The sequence below is a fragment of the Heliangelus exortis genome, chromosome 2 (genome assembly GCF_036169615.1).
Source record: "Heliangelus exortis chromosome 2, bHelExo1.hap1, whole genome shotgun sequence".
In the NCBI taxonomy this organism is placed as follows: Eukaryota; Metazoa; Chordata; class Aves; order Apodiformes; family Trochilidae; genus Heliangelus; species Heliangelus exortis.
In genome coordinates this window covers 21,794,622-21,815,312 of record NC_092423.1, presented here as the reverse complement: position 1 = coordinate 21,815,312, position 20,691 = coordinate 21,794,622, and the positions used below count along the sequence as shown (strand labels likewise).

The following is a 20,691-nucleotide window of genomic DNA, read 5'->3' as shown; positions in this document are numbered from 1 at the left end:
TGTTTACAGACAAAGAAAAAAAAAAAGTTTTTCAGCCCCTTCAGATTTTGAGAGAAACAAGACAGCACTTCAGAAAATAAAAAGCCAACAACCCAGAAAACCCTACCGAGCAATCTTGATTATAAAAATGAGAATCCATACCTCTTTACATTCAAACCTTTGAGTGTGTACTATGAACCAAAACCATTCTCCCACAGTAGTGTGAAACAGAAGAGATACAGGTGTGTCAACAGCATGGAATGACTGAGTTGCATTTTAGTGTACTAGCTCTCCATAATATCAATGCATTGATGCTTATTATTACCAACACTAAGAAATGCTGCAGAACAAGGTGGCGGAGTGTATTTCCAACACAAGAACTAGGCTGGACATACTAATTTCTCCTAAAACTTCTCTAGGGCATAGACAATTGGTCTTCATTTTATTAATTACTCAAAAAGGTATTACTGCTTTAATTTGCATGCTGTGCACGCAAGACAGTAAGTTTGTTTTGTAATGAAAAATCTAATTTGGAACAGTATAAAATAGATGCAGCAGATTGCCATATTTTGATGTCAGTCTGCTTTTTCTGGCTGTGTGTTTAATCAGTGTCAATGGAACCACCCTCAGCCTTAAGTAGACTCTGCTGCTTCTCCCCCTTCTCTCCCCAGTTCTTTCACAAGGATAGAAACCATGGTCATGAAAATACAGATTGTTTATGGTAAACAACCTAAAAAGCCATTATTTTTTTTGGCTGCCATAATATGCAAATACTCCTAATTTCTCTAGGAACTATGAAAATCTCTACACTTCCAATCAGATTCCACGGGGTTTGTATTAGCACATTCTGAGCTCAGCAAAACGTGTAAGATTCTAAGGATTAAAAAATATATACTTCTGTCTTTTCTCCAATCCCTCATCTGAAAGCGAAAAGTATTTCTGCTTTTTAGAGCAGAAATTATATTTCATGAAGTAATGATGACAACCACATGGATTCCAAACAAAAGTAGTGGCTTGCGCAAACAAGTGTCCACTGTACTGCTAATACACCAGAGAGAAGTGCTGTATTATTGCCTGGTAATACAGTCAGTTTTCCATCTCTGGCATTTATTCAATTTTCAGATACAAGTGTGAAAACTTAAGCCACTGAAAATCTATTAAGGAGAGTCTGCAATACAACCAGCAGTGAAAAAAACGGTGCCTGAAATGAAAGACAAAATCAGAATAATGAGGTCAGAGGCCCCATCCTGACAAGGCACAGATCTGGCAGTGCAAATGGGTTACAACTTATTTGCCAGTTAAGGATTTTTGCAGCATGGCCATCTCAGTCGTTATCCATCCTCCTCCTATCACAGCCCAAGCACAACAGGGATGGGGAATTACAGGGTACCACCCTGTTCATCCTACATATGGCTAGTTTGAAAGCCCTTAGGGTGCTAATGTAGCCCACACAAGACAGAGTGGCTGCTCTACTTATTAAATTAGGCTACTCTTAATTTAAAATGGTTGGGATGTGGCCAAAATTCTGCTACAACTGGCATGCTGCAGCCAGGGCTTAAATGTATCTTTGTTCTACATCTTTGGTTGCACAGAAAGATGCTTACTTCAGCTGAAGTGCAAGCTGGAGCCTAAGCATAACATCTTCAGTACCTTCTTTCTCAGGGCTTTGTAAAGCTAAGTGGCCTGACAAAGACACATTTTGTTTAGTGGTCCTCATGCATTCCCCTCCCAATAACATAAGTGGTCCAGCAGTTTGTCACAAAGAAAACAAGGCTGGACTTGTCTCAAGACTGGGAGCCTCTAGTCAGCAACACTAATTAACTAACCCATATTGATCTATACTAATGCACCCAGCACACAATAGGGTAACCAGCTCTTTATATCAACTGTAGCAACCATATTCCACAGTAAGAGAGAACTTTTGTGGCCCCACAGCAGGGGCATGGAAATTCTCCCATAAACAAGAAAGCTCCATAACCAAAACCAGAACCATTTTATTAGTAGTGATTAACTAGCAATGAGGTGGACTGCAGGTATAACACAGCTGAGAGGGTGGACTTGGGATTGACTGCTTCATGTGAAGAAAGCAAACGTGAGACCAACTTCCTCATCTTTTTTTCGAACATGAGAAAACAAACCAGTGTCTAAAATCACAAATCAAAATCAGTTTCAGGAAAAATGTAATGAAACTCAATGCCAAGGCACCACAAGGAAGGTGCTGTTTCCACAGTTAAGGGAAACACCAAATCCATCCATTGCACTCATTTTCTACTACTCAATTTCATACCATATTCAGATTTATTCTTCAGTAAATCCTACACTTTACTCTCTCATACAACTTCTCACAGGCGTGCTGCTTGAAAATACATCACCTTTTTCAGTAAACAGAGGCAGGAAGGAAGCAAAAATGTTATTTCCCCCTTCACCTCTCTCTTTGCTCCTCCCCTCCCCCTTCCTCCAACACACGGGTTTTGTGTTCCTTGCTCTGGATGTGATCACAAACTGGCTCAAAACATTTGCCTTGCAGGGACAAAACCCTACTCATCTATACAGATCCACATTTCTGGCTCATTTTTCTTGCTCACAGCCTCCACCTCTCACTTTCCATCTAGTACACACTTCACAAGGCACAGTGCAGTAAGTGGAGGGGAATCACCAGACCAAGACTTACACACCCCTTAATCCTTTACACTTGAAGGTGTAAAGAAGGCCAGCACAACATACCAGCTAGCAATGAAAAAGCAAACAAACAAAGAGCTTAAACCACATATTTCTGGAAAAAAATCCTGTTCACAATAGCAAATGTTATCCTGCAATGTAAAAAAGATGACAATATTTTACTGCATTTATTTAATAGTAACTTTAAAATGTCCTTTCAAAGTATTTCATGAATTTTGCTTGCCTTTTTTTTTTTTCCCTCCAGTGTGCACTTTCCTTCTTGATAGTATTAGTCAATCTCAAGTGATTTACAAAAGAAGTCAGTATTATGTTTCCTGTCTGCCAGGTGGGAAACTGAGCTGAGACAAGAGACAGACCAAAGGTCAGAGAGCTGGCTGGTGGCAAAGATAAGGCTATTTTCCATTTTTCCAGACCTCCAATTCAATGCTGCAGCAAATACATCTCTCTGCTTCTCAGCCTCTGGGTGAAATCAAGTTCTCTCAAGATTACACAAAATATCTAATCATTGCAAAATGTTACATTTACAAAAATCCCCCTCAAGTACGTTTGCATATACACTATATATTACTTGATCAATAAATTACAGTCTTCTCTGCTTTCAGATAGAAAACAGATTTTTTTGTACACTCCAGTGAAGACCTTATATATTAACATAAGAAATGTGGCAAGACATTAATTTCAGACACATGAAGCCATTGAGGGAATCACAGAGTTACCTACCAAATTTTTGGTCAAACCTCCACGCTGGAACGTGTGCATTGTGCTTCAAGTTGCTGTTTGTTGGCAGAGGCACTGTGACATAGATGGGGCCGTTCACAGGGACTGGAGTCCCATCGCTGCTGAGGAGATGAACACTGACTGCAGTGACAGGGGTGAGGTCATACCTAGTGCTGTTTCCTACCAAGAGAATGAACGAACATCGTGACTACAGTACTGCCCAGAATTTAAGATACATCCATCTGGTTCACACATTGCAGTTCTTGACAAACATATTTCTCAAGGGACGGTAGCAGTGATCTTCCCTACTTTAAAAAATACATGACAACAAGCCTATACTCCTGTACTTCATTATGGAAAATTCTGAAGACAGGAAAACTACCACATTGGGGTTGGATGGTGAGGTTTTGGTAGTGGCAGGGCTACAGGGGTGGTGTCTGTAAGAAGCTGACAGCTTTCCCTATGTCTGATTTAGTCAATGCCAGCTGACTCCCAGACAGACCTGCCACTGGCCAAGGCTGAGCCCATCTGCAACAGCAGTACTACCTCTGTGATAACACATTTAAAAGGGGGAAAAACCATGCAGCAGTAGCTGGAGAGAGAAGTGACGATATGTGAGAGGAATAACTGCAGACATGAAGGTCAGTAGAGAAGGAGGGGAAGGAGGTGCTCCTGGCATTGGAGCAGAGATTCTCCTGTAGCCCACGGAGGTCCACAATGGAGCAGATATGGACATGCAGCCTGGAGCAGATGGATGTGCCTGAGGCTGTGCTCCTGCGGGAAGCCCACTGTGGAGCAGGCTCCTGGCAGAACCTGTGGAGAGAGGAGCCCACACTGGAGCAGGTTCGCTGGCAGGACTTGTGAGCCTGGGCAGGGACTCAAGCTGGAGCAGTCTGTTCCTGAAAGACTGCACCCTGTGGAAAAGACCCATACTGGAGCAGTTCATGAAGGACTGCAGCCCACGGGAAGCAATCTGGGGAAGTCTGTGAAGGAATGACTCCTGTGGGAGGAAGGGACTGCACACTGGAGCAGGAAAAGTGTGAGGAGCCCTTCCCCTGAGAAGGAGCAGCAGAAATGAGTGACAAACTGACCACAACCCCCACTGCCCATCCTCTTCTGCTGCTGTGGAAGAAGAGGCAGAGAAAAGTAAAGTTAAGCCTGGGAAGAAGGAAAGGATGGAGGGGGGGGTAAGGTGTTTTTAAGACATGGATTTATTTCTCATTATCCCACTTTGATTTGATTGGTAATAAACCAAACTAACTACTCCAAGTCAAGTCTGTTTTGCTTGTGACAGTAACTGCTGAGTGATCTCTCCCTGTTCTCATCTCTACTCCCAAGCCTTTTGTTTCATTTTCTTTCCTCTGCACAGTTGAAGAGGGGAGTGAAAAAGTGGCTCTGGTGGGCACCTGGCATCCAGCCAGGGTCAACCCACCACAAAAGTAATGCAAAAATCTCCTGCACATATTTTTACATCTTCATCTTAAACTAAATGCATGTATCACAGCCATAATCACAGCCAAAGAAACACCTTGTAAGCCTTTATTTGTATAAGCTCACATTATAACTAACAAACACCCAAACATGCAGCAACACTGCAAGGCTGATCAGTCACATGATTAAGTACACCAGGATGCATTTGCTTTGGCCTTTCATTGAAATAAACCAAGCTAAATGGATTATTAGGATACATATTTTAATCCTCCTATTTATGTAAGATAATGATTATACTTTATGTTTAAACTGCATGCCAATGGACATTACTTCATGGCAACACCGTTTCAAAAAAATGTTTCAACTCTTCAACCATTTCATCAAATCAGTCAGTGACAGGGAAAAATACTAAAGACATTTTTATGTATTCAGGGGAAAAAAAGCTCTAGGTTTAAAACCAAGGAGAGCTGGAGCTCAAAGCAAGAGCTGTAGTAGTTTACATCACAGAAACAGCTTCCAGTTTGGGAAGGGGCTTGAGCCCATTCAGATCCACACTGTGGCTAAAAATTCCTTCGTGCCAGCTTTGGGGGTTGTGCAGCTGCAGGGTTAACCTGAGAGAAGGAAGAGGGGTGCCTGGCTGGCAGAGTGGGTGCCACCCCTCCTGGCATCATGGTGCCTTGAATCAGCATAATCTGCCTGCAAGAGCATATTTGCATCTAACAGTTGTATGCCACTTGGTACACAAAGGCACCACAAGAATAACTGGTTTAAAAAAAAAATTAAAAAAAGATAAAATTCCTCCTCTAAATTCCTAAAAATTTTAAATTCTTTGAAATGCCAAGCTGAGGACGTGGAAAATAACCACTTGGCATGTGGCTGATTTGCTATAGCACCCACACTGAAGCATATTTTGCCCCGATTTCAAGTTGAGTGTCACTGTTGCACAGCTGACAGGCCAAGGATGGATGAAAACACACACGAGGGTACAGGCACTGCTTTGATCTTCTGTGAACTGAGGAGCAGGAGCAAAACTTCCAGGGCGATCAAAGTACTGAGAAAACAGGCACCTTGAAGATGGCCACATAAAAGAGCAACAGAGGTAACTGAAAGAAAGAAAAAAAGCACAAAAAAACCCCCACAAAATTCAGGTTTGGGAATTTAACTAGGTTTTAGGGGAAGGTTGTCATTTAGATTACATATATAAATCTAAAAAATACAAATATGCATTCATATTACAGGTGCCAGTGGTGCCCAATATCATCCCCTTCAAGCTTTTACATTTAAGTAGAGAGACAGAGAGGAAGAAACTGGTGACTAAAAAGTTGTTCCTTTATCCCTGATTGCTCAATCCAGTGCCTCTGCCACACACCTATAACTTCTATAAGGTTGATGCTTGTCCCCAGGTCACCGTACTTGGGCTAGTAAGTTTCTGATGCTGATATCAGAGAATTAAATTCCTGTTGTTAAGTATAATAACCTGACCACATTCTGGCATACACAAATTACTAATGACAAAAGGTATAACTTCAGGTCCGACAAACACTCAGATTGAGATATAAGATTAAATTATGCTTTATATTTTACCTATTTTTATATACTGAAAGTTTTGAATTTTGCTTTGATTCCTGTCTTGATAAGCCCATATGCCTAAGATCTCTACAAATGAGTTATCAGCTCCAGAAGGAGCATTTTTTATATTGAAACACAATTTACATCTTTTTTACTTAAGATGCACTACTACTTTGCTCAGTTCTGGGATGAATATGTTATGTTAGAAGTTGGAAGAAGTTTCTGAAATCCGTTGGCCTCTGTCAAGAAAAAAAAATCTTCAATTTGCTATCTTGTACAGAACCTAAATGCTAACTAAAAACACAACTTTTCCTCTTTTCTATTGTGAAGCTAAATTAGAATAAATGCTTATAAAATTCTTCTATGCTATAAAACTGATAAGCGCACACAGATTAAATGGGAATGGACTTCAGTAAATGTCAGCTTCCACTTATTTATTTTCATTTTTGACATCTGGTGACCTGTAAAATACTCTAAAAATAATCAGGGAAAATCCACTGTTACTGAGATTTGACTCTTATAGAGAAGCAAACAGCTTACAAAACCAGCAGAAGCAATGGTTGTTAGACAAGTTGGTCCATTTCTGCAGACAATAAGTTCAGTTTAGTTTAAAAGGATAAGATATTGTGAAATCATCCTACTGCCTCCCCCTTGATGATGAATATGAACAATAAGCTAAAACTATGCAAAGCTAATCACTACTTGCAGGTAAATCACTCAAATTCTCATTTGGAACATGATGAGAGAAGGGAGAAGGAGCAGCATTAAAGAACAAAATTTCCCACTCAAATTGATGCTAAGTTGCTTCAGAATTCCAAAATGTGTATGTATTTTTTTTTCAGGAGAACAGAGACATTAAAAAATCCCCATCAGATGGTGATGTGATTTTTTATTCCTTCAAAAGCTTTTCAGGTGAAATCTTCAAGAAATCTTCACCTAGTTGCTTCAAGGTGAAGAAAAATATGCCAATCCAAGTTTAGGATTTTGAAGTTCGATGTTTCCACAGAAGGAGAAACTTCTACTAAAACCGGAAGACAATTCACCTGTATCATAATGCATATACAAGTATATTGTGTTTGTAGTCTGAATTATAGCATATTGGACACTACAGAGTATTCAGACAACAAGGCCCTTAGATTCTATGACTCCATTTCTTTGCATATCATTCTGGTCTTTTGTGATATACTTTTACTTAAAGGCTAATAAAGCTCAAATCGAGGGCCTTCATGTTCAGGTAGAAAAGTTCCCATCATGCATGCATACAGGAGAACAAAAAAACCAAGGATGCATTCATCTGTCTTGTAGGAGGCTATGAGGCAGATGAGGTCCTTGTTGTGTAGTTCCCATAGGAGGTGATCATCTGAAACCTGGGTGAGACCTGTTTCACTATATCAGTGCAAGGGTGGGAAGCTGGGTTGCAGAGTATTAAGGAAAGATTTTGGAGAGAGGAATCCCACACACATTGTCAAGAGTTTGTTCAGTTTAGAGATAAAAAGAAAGGAGATAAGGAAGTAGACAGATGAATGAGATCAAGTGCATTCCTTTTGTTTTGAAAAAGAAGAGATATCTGATCATGTCTAGGTATGAAAAGACAGAAAACTGAACATTGAAAATGAGAATAGGCAAATGACAGATGGAGAGATGGGATGAGATGTACTCACTGGAGCAGACAGAAGGGCTGGAGTAAGGTAGCAGACACATTGCTAATTGTAAAAGAAGATAATCTGATTTGTACACAGTGAAGGGGAAGTTTATTTTGTTTTGTTTTGTTTTTTTTAAGGAAAAGCTAGCAAACTCAGTACATACCATTTACACAGATGACCTCACATTCAAAGTCACCTAGATAACACATCACAAGCAAATGCATTCTGAGAAACAGCAGGGAAGGACCTCAAAGGGTTATTCAGCCTGCTTCAAAGCAGGCTCAGCTATACCTATGCCTGAGAGGTGACTGTCTAACTCCATCCAACACCCTCTACTGCTTAAGCTATCTTTACTATACCAAAGTTTTCCTAATCACTAATCTGAATCTCTCCTGCTTCACTGGAAGTCCACTGCTTGCCTTCTGTCCCAATACAGACACAGAGAACATGTTATTCCCGTTTTTGCAGCAGCATCTTAAGCACTGAGAGGCTTTTATGCCCAATTCTATTTTTTCTAGCCTACACAACAACAATTATTTCAATCAAGACTAAATGTGATTGAATAAGTGCAAGAACACCAACAGGCAGTTGCAGTCATAAAAATGTACTGCAGCTTTGACTTTAACACTGCTTGTGTTTCTACCATGAATTTTCATTGTTTTCCCTTTTGGTGCTAGATGAACTGGCAGATTTTTGGCTGAAGCTAGATTCAAAGTATTGAAACAACTTCTAGCTGAAATGACAGAGTATTAAATCCTCTATGTAAAGGCATTTTATTTATTTTTAGAAAAAAACTGAACAAGAATTCATGGCATCCTCAAGTTACATTCTCTCTGTCCCTTCACCTTAGTCTCTATTTTTCTATGTGCATGTGACACGTTTGGAGACTTAGCTCTAAAGTTCAAGTGTAACAAACTTTTCCATACTCCCAAGACCAAAGAGACCTTTGCTATTCAGTGGCCCCATTTAAAGGACAGAGGATCTTGCCCTCTTGCATACTGGAAAAGCATTTTGGCAGGGCATTTGAACCTATCATATCATCCAGATTCTGAAGAATGTTTGCTAAAATGGAGAATGGGAAAAATGATATGGTCAAAAGTCCATCCATGGGCCAGTATGAAATCAGAGCAAAACTGAAGAAGGGTTTTACCTGTTCCATTTCCATCTAATCCCTGCAAATAAGGAAAACTGTCCACTTCCCAGGGTGAACTGGCTGCAGTCAGATAGGCTGTCAAATCACTGTAGCTAGTGTTCTCTGGTAATTTCACAGATCTTCTTTGAAAGTGAACTTGTGGCTGAGTCCGTGCACCTGAAAAAATTAAAAGTAACTTTATATCCAAGGCAGGCATAATATTTACTTTTATAGGTTTTTTTCACAATGAATTTAAATAGTTTGAGAAGGATATAGATGCCAGAAGGCTATTATGAAAGAGGAGGAAAACCAGTATTTTCAAACTTATTTTGCAGTTACAATTATTTTTCCAAAAGTATCACAGAGCAAAATTGTGAGGGCACCTATGTCAGAAACTTTTCTGACTACGTTAAGATTTTTTAAGAGAAATTCTACCTGTAGTCTCAACTAACTTGTGTAATTTCTGTAACCCTACAAAGCTTTGGTCACATTAATCATCTCTAGTACTGAGACAGTAATCACTCTTTATTTAAACCACTGGATAAAAAAATTCACTTGACAAAGCGTGGGTGAAGAGGGAGAGTTTCCGTACTTTCCTGCACAAAGAACACATCTAAACAGAACCAGATTACTTGGCATGTAACACTTCTTTTCCTCTCTCTTGTACAGCTCTAGTATTTTTAAAAAGATCACTAGGTGTTAACTGAAGGGTCTTTGCTGCAACATGATTTAAGACTGTTTCATCTACTATAGCATTTCATGTCTCATTTAAATCCTAGTTTATAAAGTCAATAGTCATTTTCAGTGGATGCTCACCATTAATACTGTTTAGCAACACACAGCAAGACTCCATCTGCAAGTTTGTGTGTTCAACATGCAAATTAATTTTTAAATCAGAAGCTATTGTATTCTCCAGAGCACGTTTTGAATACTTACAGAACACTCTCCACACAGCACAAAATCAAGGCAAGCAGTTTTTCTCTTAATTCAAATTTGACTATACAGTTTAAAGATGTCAACTCAAAACAATTTTGCTTCCTTTGCACTTTAGGTCTTTGGCAGCACTTTTAGGTTACATGTAACTTCACTGTGAGAAAGATTAAAGAGCTTGACTCACAACTCCTAAGCTTTATAAACTGCCAATGTCATTAGCCAGGAGATTGGAATCCCTTCTTGCATTATTTTCTATCAGGAACTCTAGCTATGAGAAAGCACGAAATTCCACAGAACAAATTTGGTACTGGCCAACAAAAATTGCTATTAAATGGGCAAGAATCTCCAAAGAGCTGACCATGATTTACCTGTTATTTATTTGATAATTCTGCAAGAAAAAAGCTAGAAAACCACTTTTTAGAATTTCTCTCAAGACTGGAAGCATCCTTAAATGCTTAAATTACTCATTAAACACCCATGTGAGAAGGGAAGAAATTTCCCTTACCCAATTTTTAGGCTTAAGTAGAAAACAACACAAAAGACTAAATAAATTGATTGCAATGAAGTCAGAGAAGAACACCTCTACAAAACCATAGTAGTTTGCTGTACTTCCAGGACAAAGTTGCTCAGGCACTAGTGAAGCTCTGACTGTGTTGCTGAGCAGACTCCCATGGCCCACAGGGATAAGCATCCACAGTAACAAAACAAAAAAAATCATAACAAAGACCCTGACATTAGGATTATCACTAATGATTCAGTGTAAAATCATAGAATTTTCTGTCTGAATCTCTGCTTAAGATAAATCATTCAATTTGCTAAGAACTGGTATTGTATTTTGGAAGATCCAATTTATCTTAAGAATTAAAGCCAAAGTAACTGTTGTTGAGTCTGTAACACAATAACACAGTAGTTTATGGGGAGAGACTGGGATTTTCTCTAAAAAAATAATTGGTTGTTTTGTAGCACTGGGAGCTGACAAATTTTCATCAGAAAGGAAGACTCAGCCAAGTTTCCTGAATCCTACAGGCAATGCAAAGCATTCCTATGGCTACGCCCCAAATCTGGCAGGAAACCTGTGCAGCAATCAATTCGGATGCAAGTTTTGAAGTGGAAAAAACAGCTTCCCCTGCAGATAGTGCAGATACATGCAGCGCATCCATGCAGATCTGTTAATTGATATCCCGGATTAACAAATTCCTTGATATGGATATTAACCTGAAATCTGCCACTCAGCCTGACTCTCCCCTCACATCCTCAGATGAGTCTCTGAAAACCCAGCAAGAAACTTCAAGGGGGTGGAATACTCTGAGCTACCAGTGAAAGGTTTGTGAAGCTGAAAGCTACCAAGGCTTTCACCTTCTCTCACCACCTTGTTTAGAGAATAATCCAATGCACTTCTCCAACAGAAGCCATGCAGCATTTTTGGGAATAGACATTGAGGGAACTCTAAGTGCTCAAATGAAGAGAAAGATTTTGCTGACCAGAGCAGAGCACTATTCAACAAGTCAACACTTGTCACTGGGAGTAATTATTGTTGTTGCTTCTGTTATTGAAAATATCCAGTTTTGACTTATAAAAACCAAACTCATTTCTCATTTGAGAAAAAACACATTCAAGTATAAAACTGGCATGTGAGAGCTCTTAACTTGAGTGCTGTAAAAGGAAGGATTTCTGAGCACTGATCTTATTTTCTTTAAGCATCCCCTCATCAACACACTAGCCATGGTTCAAGAGCTGCCAGCTCCAGCTTGCCAGCACACACCTGAAGATGTAACCATCTCATGGAGTTCTGTAAGGCCATCTCCTGCCATCCTGGATGCGTGACATGTGGCACCACACCAGTATTTGAGCTTCAGTCTATGTATGAATTAACATCTGAAGTATAATCAATTCATGCCTTTATTGCTCATATATCAGAGGCACATAGAGGTTATCCACACAGCTCCCATTCACTGAACACTGAAGTTCAGCTCATCACTGTGCTGGTATTAAATAACCTCAATGACCCAGTGGCTGGCAAGCTCCATCCCTTGCAATTACTGACAGAGCACAGCAGCGGATGGTAATGCCATCATGAAAATGAAGTTGGCTGCATCAATGCAGAGAAACTTCTCAATTGCATAGTAAGTTGCTTGCTTGTTTAATTATTCAAATGCAGCTGGTAACTTATTGTACTAGACAGGCCTTTCTTTCCCTTTGCTGATTGAAACGCCAGTGTTCCCAGTCTGTTCTCTGGTATAATGAGTTCTGTCTTGCTCTCGTTTTTGTTCTAAGGTAACTCCTGATCAGCTCTTTTGAAGCAGCTCAAAGTTACTGGGAAATAAATTGGAGAAGTAACAGAGAAAAAAAATAGGTCAAAAGGATTTTGGACCGAGACTAGAGAGGCTCTATTCAAATGCTGGTACAATATCTAGGCTGTCTTTCACTTAGGTTTCAGCACAAAAGAATTACCAAGAAAAGGAGTGTGGGCTGGTCCCATAAAATAGCTTCTGAAAAGTTCAGATTCCAGCTCTTAGAATACTCTAGGTACCATTTTTTTCCTTTATCCTCTTTCTCAGCTATGCCAACAGAGCCACTTCTATTACTCTAATCTAAATATATTGGGAAAACCCTGGATCACTTCACCAAAGAGATTAATATTATGCAGAAAATCTTTAGAGTGTCACTATGCTGCTAAGTTACCTCTAGCCCTTCAAGAGCCCCTATTTTTTTTTTTAAGGAAGATGTAAAAATAAAAAAAAATATATTTTTAGGTTTACTGCATAATATTAGCATATTTGCAAAAGAATATGTATTTAATACACCATGATAATAGAATACTGTAGGCAAACAATGTTTCATGTTTTGTCTAATGGAATCCCTTGTGGTTTAAGAGAGTTCACCATCCATCTAATTTACCCCCTTAGATAATGTGAGCTCTCAAATTGCAGAACATATATATGGCAGCTGTGCTGTTCTCCAGCTCCTTCTGGGCGTTTCATCAGCTACCTAATTTGTTTAGTGCTTTTGCAGCTACAGTGGTATCTAGTGCTACCATTAATGAAAAGCCAATTGTGTACAGTTGAATTCTAACAGTAAAAAAAGATGTGAGGAAGGCATAATTGTATTATATTCTCTTAGATAAGACACGGCTATCTTGGAATATTATTGCGGGGAGTATTCCCCTGTTTATTACCTATCTGGTAGAGTTTAAAGTGATGGTAATGATAACACATGTAAAACTGTTTGTGCACAGTATGTCCTCCTGTTTTGGCTTATCATGGAATCAAAAAATTTTCAGGGTTGGAAGGGACCTTTAAGTTCATCTACTTCCAACCCCCCTGCCATGGGCAGGTTGCTCAGAGCCCCCTCCAGCCTGGCCTTAGAAACTTCCATGGATGGGGCTTCCACCACCTCTCTGGGCAACCTGTTCCAGTGTCTCACCACCCTCATGGTGAAGAACTTCTTCCGAATATCTAATCTAAATCTAACCTCCTCTAGTTTGAATCCATTCCACCTAGTCCTACCACATTACCTGACATCCTAAAAAGTCCTTCACCAGCTTTCTTGTAGGCCCCCTCCAGATACTGGAAGGCTACAGTAAGGTCTCCTCGGAGCCTTCTCCTTTCCAGACTGAATAACCCCAACTCTCTCAGTCTTCATGGAGAGGTGCTCCAGCCCTCTGATCACCCTCATGGCTCTTCTTTGGACACACTCCAGCACATCTATAGCTTTCTTGTAAAAGGGGCTCCAGAACTGGACACAGTACTCCAAGTGAGGTCTCACGAGAGCAGAGTAGAGGGGAAGAATCACCTCCCTTGACCTGCTGGCCATGCTTCTTTTGATGCAGCCAAGGACCCTGTTGGCTTTCTGGGCTGCAAGCGTACAGACAGCTCATGTTGAACTTCTCATCCACCAGCACTCCCAAGCCCTTTCCTTCATGGCATCTCAAGGTATATTTAAAAACTACTTTTGCTAACAGACTTACTTCGGTTGGGCTAAGTTAGGTCAGATGAACGTTTAATTCTTTATTGTGCAGTACAGAAAAAACAGTGTTCATGTGACTGAAACTACAGTTGTTTTAACTTCTGTGTTTGGCCTTATGAAAAGGTGAGCTGAACTTTATTCTTCTAATACAGTAGGTTCCATCCTATAGTATATGGGTTGGCAGATGGTCTGATGAAGTAATGGTCCACATGAAGTAATTGGAAACAAAAGTAACTTTCAATTTTTCTATGCCCTAAATTTCTCAGGTATTCGAAGTCAAGAAGTGATAAAATAAAAGCAGAGAAAAATCTTAAGACAATCAGAACATCAGCAAATGCTTACTGCAAGGACAGTTAGATGAAGGTAGATGAAAAAACATCTAAGAGATAGTGAATGAAATTTAATCTTTAGCTCTTAAGTGGCACACTGAAGTCCAAGCTTGTTTAATACTTAGTAACTCAGTTTCCCTAGTCACAGCAGTTAGGGATGAATTATCTATTAATCAGTTTGGTAGAACCATCCTACAAAGGAGCATTCCTAAAGGAACCCAGAATCCCCCATGAAATACCACTCTCACCCATGGGGCAGAGTTCAGAAAATATCAGGCAGCCATGCTTTTTGTTTTAAGTCTCACTCAAATTTCAATTCTGGAGTTCCAAAAACCAGCATACCTTGAAATCCTGAGACTATCTGGACTACATCATCATAGACCATTAGTGTAGCTGAGCGTTCAGGAAGAAGGCCGAGACTCAGTGAAGAAAACACTGTGGGAGAGAAGTGTTTTAAGTGAGATAGATTTGAATTCTTATAAACTTAATCCAACAACAACAGCACTTACTTTCTTCTATACTTATGCAAAAGCAGACCACCCAAAATATTAAAATCAGATTGTATACATGAGGGAAACCACATGCTTTTTCTAACCCAAATAATTAAATTGCTGGGGTAATTATTATTATTGAACTAAACAGCATGTTCTACTCTGACTCTGATGAAGTCATGCACAGCAGTTCAAAGTATGGAAGACTGCAGTGAAAAGCAAGGCTTTGGGTTATAATTCCCAACTCTGCAGAAAGACCTGAGGTTACATAAAGAAGAGTAAAACATTAATTCAGTCTGACTGAATTATTTTTTCTGCAAAAGTTATACTTCTTACCTCGGGAAGATTTTAATGAGACTTAACTTTTAAATGCTTACATAAAAAGTCATACAGAATGGCAAAGTATGATGAATAAATGAATAATCTGCTTTAAAATACACCATGTCCTTACTGAGTCACCACCTACACTACGGAAGAGCTATGTATAGCACAACTACTGTCATTCTACCACATGATGCAAAAGGGGACAGGCAAATTATATTTGCTGCAAGAAATCTGTCTGCAAGGGCCTCCTCTGCCACTGGGTACTGACATTTCTCAGAGGGGGATGTGCCTGTTTGCACACACGTCTGGGAGTAAAGAACATGATATAATTTCATGCCTGTAATTTCATGTCTGAGTTCTTCAGACCCAGAAGATAAGAAATGTGTACAGAATTAACCACCGAGCACACCTGACTCCTGCATCCATGCAAACAGTAAGAAGTAAATCTCTCTGCAGTCAATGCATGGCTTTCAAAGACAGGGAAATTAACACAGACTCCTAATTTTTGGTAACTGGGCAGCATCCCACATTTGCACCTGGTGAGTACTTACCCAATTCTGAAGTACTCACAAGCTTAGGAAGACATTTCCAGAACCAAATCATAAAAGAACAGAGCAAACTCCTCTAATTTTCTGAAGCCTAATAAATTTCTTTTAAGTTGATACGTACTACATGATCCCAGAGACCAAACAAACAGGGAGACTGTACGTTATTTAAGAAATCTATTATCTTTTTAAAGATCAGAAAATTTAGTGTTAAGGAGAAATGAAACAGAGCTACGAGTCAGGCAACATAAGTAAGAATGCCTAGTGTAAATAGAAATAAGGCCATAATTATGAAATTTGTTGTCTTCTCTCTAATAACTTATATTGTATGAAAAAAGAATATAATTTACACACCCTGGGCAGCTCAATACAATAAACCATGCCAACATAATCTTCTATATATGCCAGACTATAATGCATATAATACCTCTAAAATTTCCCTGTGCATAATCTCCTCTCAGCATGAAAAAAGCAGAAGTCACAGTATTTAATGCCAGAAGACTGACTATCATGATCCATTCTTACTTCTGTGTAACTACAGCCTTCCCTGAATTAATTACTGCTTGAGATCCAATAGCTGTGCTTAAACTAAGACACATGTTGTAGAAAAACTATCCAATTTTCTTTTAGTGGTGAAGACTATACCACAATATCAATGTTCTAGTAAATAATTATGAGGGCAGTTAAAACTATGTGCCTTTTTACCCATCAGAATTTATGAATTTATTGAGGTTAGACTTCCAGCCATTTGATCTTCCTTATATACAAGCTCACCAGACAGAAGAATTCTCTCTTACCCGTTTCCTGTTCTCTATGCAGTTACTGATAGACTATGATCAAATTACCTCATGAACTTTCTCTCCAGTGAACAGAATAAATTAAGCTCTTCCAAGTTCTTCCCTGAAAGTTATATTCTCCAATCTTTTAATCACTCCTGACATAACTTTTCAGTTTTAAGCATTCTTCAAGTGTGGATCGAGAACTGGACACGCATTTCCCAGAGTGGCTGCACCGAGGACAAGTTCTGAAATACTATGCTTGGCCTTTTCAGCCTTTACCTTATTTTACTGCTAAGGATAAGACTATTCCTCTTTTTTGCAGTGGGAGGTTACTTTCAGCTGTTCATCTACCATGTCTTCAGCAGAGTCACTGCTTTCTGGATGAGCTCTCCTCTCTCAGAACCATGAGCATCCTTGGTTCCTAGAACTACATTTCACCAGTGAATAACATGGTTTGCTTTGACTGACCCTACCAACTAGTCAGAACTGTGCTGCCTCAGCAACTTCTCTCTCTTCATTGCACACCCTGCTCCAAAATGTCCTCTTAAATACAGACTTACGGTCACAAGTCTATTTTCTTTCAAATTATTTACAAAGAAAAATCTACGCATAGCCAAGAACAGATAGATGAGCACATCTTCCATCATGAACACTTCAACAACTCAAGTGATGTTAAATTAATGAGCTGTTAATAAGTGGAGTCATGGCCTAGCTGATAAATAGTTTAATGGAAAAAGAGATCTTAGTCTTTTCTTCCTACTATTAATCACTATGTAAGTAAATAATCCTCCTGCTTAAGTGGATCTAGTAACTATTTTGATTCATATAAGAAAAGCTCATTTCTGCCGAATTATGAAAACAGAAAACCCTTCATGCTTACTCTTTAAAGCTATTACCATAACATAATGAGTTCAGTGGCTACACAGCAGTTCACCATGAGATTGTAACTAATGCATATGGGCTGTGGTGGAAGAACCCTGGTCCTTCAGCAAAGTCCTGTTACAACTCTTTAAATGTTACCATCCTATAGCTTTTAAACCTACCCAGAAGTCATGGTTATCATTTCCACATTGAGGCATTTGAAGTAAATGCATCCATACTTCATTTACCACAGCACACAGGACAGCACGTTAGCTTAAACCACTGCTGTGGGTGGACTGCTGTTCAGAGTGCTTTATCTGCTTTGTGGGCTAAAAGGCATTCTTGGGAAATGAGGATCCCCCTGTCCCCACATGTGCCCAGACTGCACACTGCAGAATCAACATTTAAATATGCTGTCTGTTCCCAGATTAAATGTAACAACAAAACTTTCATGGTTTTCAAAACTTCTATACTGTGCCAGCTACAAGCATGATAAGCATTTTAAACACAAACTGTTCTTGGGAAGATTTTAAAGACTGTAGGCATCTTAGTCAATAAAAATACTTAAGTATCCCAAGCCCCAATTTTTATGTTACGTCCCTCTTAAGGAGTAACTCAAAGAACAACGAACCTTATTAAATCTACATGGGTGTATCAAGTTGTAACTTGTTGTTTCTTTAATAAAAGAAAGGACTAAGTTCAAGGTACTGAAAGCAAAATAAAGCACTCTACTCTCAATTAAATCAATGACAAACTATCTACCAGTTTTAACGGGGGAAGATCAAAGGTGAAAGGAATCCATTTTCCAAATTAAGGTCACATTTCAACCATGGAAAGATTTTGTGGAAACTATACAGTTACTGCTCTTTAAACTTTAATGACTTAACAAAACAATAATGCCACATGTGATTCCCTTCTCTCAAAATCAATATTTAAGAAAAAACAACATGCAAAAAACTTAACCAAACAAACTTCAGGCCATGGAAGAATATACTGCATTCAAAAGACCTCTCATACAGGTCAGAAAGATAGAAGACAAAAAGCAGGGAAAGGTTCAGGCAAGAAAAGGTTATTGCATGCTTTAATGTTCTGTGATTGTGTCTTAAGAAAGTACATAAAGCATGCTGAGGAAACTGAACTTCATCTTATTTAAACAAGAAAAAAAAAAAAAATCAAGGAAATTTCTAAACAGAGTCAAAGAACAATTATGTCTGGTAGGTACTACTGGAGGTCACGTGCTTCAACCATGGAAAGGAGTGTCCAGTGAGTTTTGAGTATCTTTCAAGATGAAGATTTCACAAGCTTTGTGGGCAACCTGTTACAGTCTTTGACTACTGCTGTTCCCTTTTATTTATTTCAAATTCTCCTTGCTGCAACTCATATCAGTTGCTTCTTACTCTTTCACTATGCACCTAAGAGCCTGGTTTCATCCTTGCTATAGCTCTATTAAGTAGCTGGAAAAAAGTGGCAGAATACAGTAGAGGAAACGTGGAAGAAGTCACTGTATCTTCTCTGAGGCAAGCGAATGCAGATAAGTAAGCAGCATGTTGAAAATTGTGGGTTTGAACAGATTCAAGTTTCTTTCCCCATCTGAAAATGCATTTGTTGCAAGTAACACAGCCCTTCTGGCAGTGTTGATATCAATACGCAGAACAGAGCCAAAGCATGGGACTGAACACTGCCCTGTGATCCTTTATAATATTTAAATATTAGTGCACTTAAAACCTGGCATGACTTTGACCTGGGCTAATTATCAAATCTGAGGTGATATTTAGGTGTGATTTGCAAGCCTGGGACCATTCCCAAACTAATTTGGACCCTAATTACAGTTGGAGATGAGAGGAGATGCAGATGACAATGCATCTGTGACCTTCATCTAGATGTCACATCTCACAGTCAGAAAGCCATCTTCAACATGTTCTACTCAGCAGTACAGAAAGTCATCATGACTCAGTTTCCCCTCCTGTAGAACTAATGTAAAGCCTCCCACTTCCTGTAAAATTTTGAGACATTCTGATAAAAACTAACATGCAAGTACTATTGGTATCCCTGTAGAAGAAACAAAACCCTGCTAATTACATTAGAAAGAATCCTTACATCTGGATAACATAATTGCAGAGTAAAACTGTCCTGTGAACGTCGCCAAGGACTGAAAGGCCAGAGCTTTTTTTATACATTACAGCCCAAGGTACAACAGTTATTGCCACACCTTAGAAGGCAAATGAATGAGTGCATCACAGCTGCTGAAACAGAGTGCTTGAAAACAGGAGTTCCCATAAAGAGATCTGGATTGGGTTTTATTTTCTGTCAAGCTGAACAGAGCACCACCAGTTGTTGGAAAACTGACATAGCACTGTACCAAGAACAGCCAGGAACAGACCAAATGTCTGCACAGCCTTGATGCCACAGTTATAACTGAGGAAGAAACATTGCTTTTTTATGAAATGCACAGATGTTCTTCCTCCCACCCAGCACTGCAAGCATTAAAACACATCATACAAAACTGTGTAACCTCGTTTAGATCTTACCTCAGAACAAAAATAAAGATCTCTTACCAGGCAATCTTACAGGTTTCCATGGTGCAGAATTTGGCACATAGGCATGTTTACTAGCAGTCACTATCAGCTGATTGCCCAACTTATACTGAAATTTGAGGAAGGCAGTGCCATCTGCTCCTGAGGTTCCAGATGCAATGGAGATCTGGTTGGTAAAAATCTCAATGAAGGCTTCAGTTACTGGCTGATGTGTGCTGGCATCGCTTACATGGACCTTCAGCGTTACCTCTGTAATGACAAACAACCACACAATTATCATCCAAAATGCTTGTGCAGGAGGCAGCAATAAAAACATGCTAGCACACCAGTGACCAAAATGACTCACCCCTTTCTCTTTTTGTGTAGAAAAGGAACAGAGAATATGTACTGTGATGGAAGCCCAAGACTAAAGAGGGCCACGGAGTGGGCTGTGTACCAGTCAAGAGATTTTCAGCCTGTGTGTGGGAGATTGCTCCAGCTGACACAGGATTTCCCCAGGGCTTTCAGACCAAGACAGTGAAATCCCACAGCGTCAGGTGCTTGTTCTCAGTGCACAGGACAACCAGGTGGAATGCAGAGTGCTCACAGTGAAGAGAGAAACTTTTCCCCCCTTGTCTCTCTGTTCGCTGTCCCTTTTTCTAAAGAGGCAGAACTGTCCCAGCCTCTAAGGTTATCTGCTTGTCAGCCCTGCACGCCTGCATCTTCTGTCCCCACATACAGCTGGTTTGTGAGAAGCAAAGTGACATTTAAGGCAGTCAGGAGAACCATACATCTTGTAG

At 39.5% G+C, this 20,691-nt stretch overlaps 1 protein-coding gene across 1 annotated transcript in view; it reads right to left on the bottom strand.

Moving 5' to 3' along the window:
* FAM171A1 (family with sequence similarity 171 member A1) overlaps positions 1-20,691 on the bottom strand; it is a 99,503-nt gene that overhangs the window by 15,600 nt on the left and 63,212 nt on the right. Inside the window, exons 5-8 of the mRNA XM_071735154.1 lie at positions 19,934-20,161; positions 14,721-14,813; positions 9,169-9,327; positions 3,379-3,555 (exon numbers count right to left, since the gene is read on the bottom strand). Coding sequence (XP_071591255.1) covers positions 3,379-3,555; positions 9,169-9,327; positions 14,721-14,813; positions 19,934-20,161 — 657 coding nt within the window. The remainder of the gene's footprint in view (positions 1-3,378; positions 3,556-9,168; positions 9,328-14,720; positions 14,814-19,933; positions 20,162-20,691) is intronic.